This window comes from Populus trichocarpa, chromosome 12 (assembly GCF_000002775.5).
Source record: "Populus trichocarpa isolate Nisqually-1 chromosome 12, P.trichocarpa_v4.1, whole genome shotgun sequence".
Taxonomy (NCBI): Eukaryota; Viridiplantae; Streptophyta; class Magnoliopsida; order Malpighiales; family Salicaceae; genus Populus; species Populus trichocarpa.
In genome coordinates, this window is record NC_037296.2 from 9,223,362 (window position 1) to 9,227,872 (window position 4,511).

The window sequence follows — 4,511 nt, forward strand, 5'->3', positions numbered from 1 at the left end:
CTGGAAAAGGAAGAAAGGGACAAATCGATGGGGTTAGGGTTTTTTATTTGGAGAATGAAAGTTGTCTGATTTTGAGTTGGAGTAATTGTCTCCTCCCGTGTGAGGTTTTTTTTTTTTGTTTATATACCTGTACCAATTAATTATTGACACACACACACACACACACACACACACACATATATATATATATATATATATATATATAAAGGTCAAATTTTGTTCTTCTCTTTATCAACACAATAACTTTTTGACTGTAAACCGTGTGCCACCGTATTAGCAACGGATAATTCGTTGTTGATTTTTAATATATTAATTTATTTTTTAGCAACTGATTTTCTGTTGCTAAATCTGTTGCTAATATTAAAAAATTAGTATATATGTAATTTGTTACTAATTTGTTGCTAAATTTACATCTGAAATATTCCGTTGCTAATTTCCGATGCTATTGACCCTTTTTTTTAGTAGTGTGTTTCGGTTGCATACAAATACAATAATTAATTTAAGAAAGACAAACATGACCAAACAAACATAAATTAACACAACCAACAATTAATTAGAATAAAAATTAATTAATTAAGCATCATATAAATTAAAATATGTAGTTAATTAAAACAAATTTTCAAATGGAGTAGAAATTTACGGTCTGTGTTGCTAAGTACCGAACGAGTTTCCCAACACTCTTACTTATTGTCCTTTCGGTTTCACCACATAGATGCGTTGTTTATTTATGCAAGAAATAAAATAAAAATGAAAGCATTATCATATCACTTCTCAACAAAAAAAAAAAAAAGAGAGAAAAAACGGTCCAAATATATCTCGATTCTCCAACTTCAAAGAATTAATTCTGCATGGTTAAAATCACACAAGCATGAGTATAAAATAATAGCTTGAGTGCATTAATGTACACGTATTCCATGGGAAAGAAAAGGGTTTTGGACACAAGAAAAAGCAAAGAATAATCCTTTTCCGTCTTTGTAATAATTAAGAAACTCTACAGATTCAGAACCGCCGCCTGAACTTGAACTCCCTAACAGGAAAAGCTTGGAATAACAGATGAACAATCCCCACAAGGAAAGCTGTGTATGAGTATGAACATAAAATAATAAACTTAGATTCACAACGTTTTTGCGTAGACATAAGGAAGAGGCCGAGTTTATTATATATACAGCAGCCCTGCGTTTATAAATTATCAAGCTAGCTAGCCAGCCAACACTACTTCCGTCCATTAGCTAGCCTGATCTTTTCATGCAATGGCAAATATTAGAGGAGTGAGATCGGGATGGATTGCAGAGAGAACACGCTCGCGTCACCACCTTGTTGAAGAGTATGTTCCTTCTTCGGCTTGGACGGAGGACTCGAATAGCCACCAACTTCTCGTTGATCTTCCTGGTATATACTCTTATAATTATAATAATTCATGAAGACTGTTCATTCGTTTGATCATCATCATAATTTAATAATTTCTTCTTCTGTTTTAAAGTAAGGCTTAATCTATGATTAGGTTCATGCATGCCTTTACGTAATGCGTGATCCTAATCTGATTTTGCAGACCACTCATGACTCCAAGAAAAGATCAAATAATAAATTGGAGGATTTAGCTCAAACTTATTTTTATATTTTAAATCAGATCTTGAATATTTGTATCATTTCTCAATCTATCTAGTAGATACTCTTATCCATCATATATATATATATATATATATATATATATAAAGATCAAACGTGAGCACCAACCTAATTTATCAAAAGAAATTGAATTGTCATGCATGTTGTATTAAAATTTGATTATTTATTTATTTATTCAATAAATTAAGTGGGATTTGAGTTTTTGATGTTAATTTTGATAGAAAAACATGACAAATGGATAGCTTGAAGAATGGCGGTATACTCAAGAATAATTGGAAGAAATTAGATTTCTAAGAACAAATGGAAGATTTAGTCTAAAATATAAAAAAGTTAAAATACAGTGTTATTATAGACATTAAAGGTATCAAAAGTCATCTACCAAAATAACACTGCTAAAAGTGTTATATAATCAAATTATATGATGTTATTTTAATAATTTTTATTACAAAATTAATCAAATTGTATCACATAAATGCCTTTTTTCTCTCTCTCGAAACACAAAACCACCACTTTAAAAACGTTTTCACTGATTATATATCAAAAGTAATATATTAAAAACGATTTCACTGATATATATATATATATATATATATATATTCGCGATTCTGAGCAGATCATATATATTTAATTTGTATTTGTAGATTTCAGAAAGGAAGAAGTGAAGCTCCAAGTAGATGACCCTGGGAAGTTAACGGTGAGCGGAGAGAGGCTGGTGAACAACAGCAAATGTATATATTTCGAGCAAACGTTCAAGCTTCCACAGAATTCAGATACTGATAATATCACTGGAAAATTTGATGGTGAGATTCTGTATGTAACTGTTCCAAAGCAAGAAGAAACGTCCAAAGAGCCTGATCTAAACCAGCCTAACAGTACTATCGGTGACCAAAAAACCAATAATGAAATATTAGAAGAGAAGGAAAGTAGTGGAAAAAGCAGGGATGGTTACAGACTTGTTCCAAGGAAATATTGGGGACAGGAGGATGAGGCTACACCATTAGAAAAGGCTTCGAGGATGATGAAGAAAAACAAGGGGATTTTGCTTATGGCTGTTTTAGCATTTTCACTTGGGGTTTTAGTTGGGATATACAAGTAATGAAAATGATAAACATAAAATTTTTTAGGAGTTCTAAGTATCCTGTTTGACAAATCTAGAGTTGTTTAAGATTTATACGAAGATTGTCTGAAGATCAGATTTTCTTTTCGGCTTTGAATATTTGATTCAATGATGTGTTGTCACAAATGACAAGTTGTCCAAGTGTCTGACCTTTAACATTAATCCACACGAACTAGCAGTGAAAAATCTCCTAGACCCTTTTAGAAGAGAATGATTGCTCTACCTTAGAGTGTTACTCTTTTCTTTTGTGTTTTAGGTGTTTACGTACTGTACTTTTCTCACTCTTTTTTTTCCTTTCATAGGATATAAGAGACATAGTATTCTATTTATAAAGAAACCTAAACACCTTATAAATGAAAAAAATATCAATTTGCCCATTAAATAATATAACATATATTATTTTAGTCTAATTTTAGAAATTTATTCAATCAAGTTCTTACTTGATTGTTTCTAAGTCTAGAATTGTAAGACCCATATATTAATTATATTCTAATTCTTAATTTCTAAAATTTATATACAATAAAGTCACACTTGATTAATCATCTCATTTTAATTTCTGACCAATCGTTCTTATGTGTGTGACAAATTAGGTTTCCTAATAAGTTGACTCAAATATAAGTCATAATTTTAAATACAATAAGATTAAATAAATTAAATAATTTAATTTATTATCAATTCAATAATTAATTGATTTATATTTGAAGATCAAGTGTTAGTCTAGCAACCTGTCATGATACCTCAAATATTAGAAAAGCCATAAGTAGCTTGATTTAACCTTTTAATGACTAGTTTCTCGGTGTAATTATTATCCCTTCATCATGAATGTTCCGATTTAAATATTATAGCATGAAATATGTCTGCTTTGTTAAATCATTTTAGTTCTCAACATTATAGTCATTGATTATTTGAGTAAGATTTTGAAACTCTTCTTAAAACTCATTCCATCTTGGCCAAGGATTTCACAATCAATACTATTTGAGAATAGAAGAAATATTTTTCCCTAATTCACATAGGGTAATGATTCCTCTCTTGATTACTCAAATACGTTTGTTGTTACCCACTTTTGACCCTATAAAAATCAAGAAAAGAAAAAAAAATAGAAAAGAAAATTCAAAGTACAAGAGGATATATATGAAGAAAGCCTAGAAGATTGACCAAGTTGGTGGTGAAGGACCAAAATGACAAGTGAAAAAGCTGGAGGACCAAAATATATAAGATTAATAAAGTTAGCAACCCAATTCTGATTGACAAAGGGCCTCATTGATGAAAATATTTTTATTTGGGGTAAAAAAATACAAATTTAGATAGGTAATGACTCAATGAAAATTTTGAAAGGCTTAATTAATCTTATTGAAGACTTGATTGCAAGGAAAATCAGTTTTGGAGTCAATTTGGGTGTTAATTGAAATAAATTAAAGTCTGGGGTCTTATTTGTATTTTTAGGAGTTTTAATTGGATGAATCAGGGGCTTAATTATAAGAATATTAAAGTTTGATGAGTAATTAAAGACTTGATTGAAGAAATCAAAAACCAAAAACCAAATTGAAAAAGATGTCTGATTGCAGGTGCTAAAATTGACCAAATTGAGGGCCAAATTGAAGAATTAAAAGTTTGATGGTCAATTAAGGGTCCAATATAAAAATGACGCTAAACTTTGAGACTGATGATTGAGTTTAACATGGATGAAATTGCATGAAAGTAATAGTTTAAGAGGCAATTATAGGTGCAATTAAAAGCAATTGGAAGAACATGGACTAAAATGAAATTT

General features: G+C 30.0%; 1 protein-coding gene across 1 annotated transcript; it reads left to right on the forward strand.

Moving 5' to 3' along the window:
- The first annotated feature begins 944 nt into the window (after window positions 1-944).
- On the forward strand, window positions 945-2,840 carry LOC7483442 (inactive protein RESTRICTED TEV MOVEMENT 2). The gene is made up of 2 exons (XM_002317954.4): window positions 945-1,389; window positions 2,268-2,840. Exons 1-2 carry the CDS (start codon window positions 1,251-1,253, stop codon window positions 2,720-2,722), a joined length of 594 nt encoding a protein of 197 aa, XP_002317990.1. The 5' UTR covers window positions 945-1,250; the 3' UTR covers window positions 2,723-2,840.
- The last annotated feature ends 1,671 nt before the right edge of the window (window positions 2,841-4,511 follow it).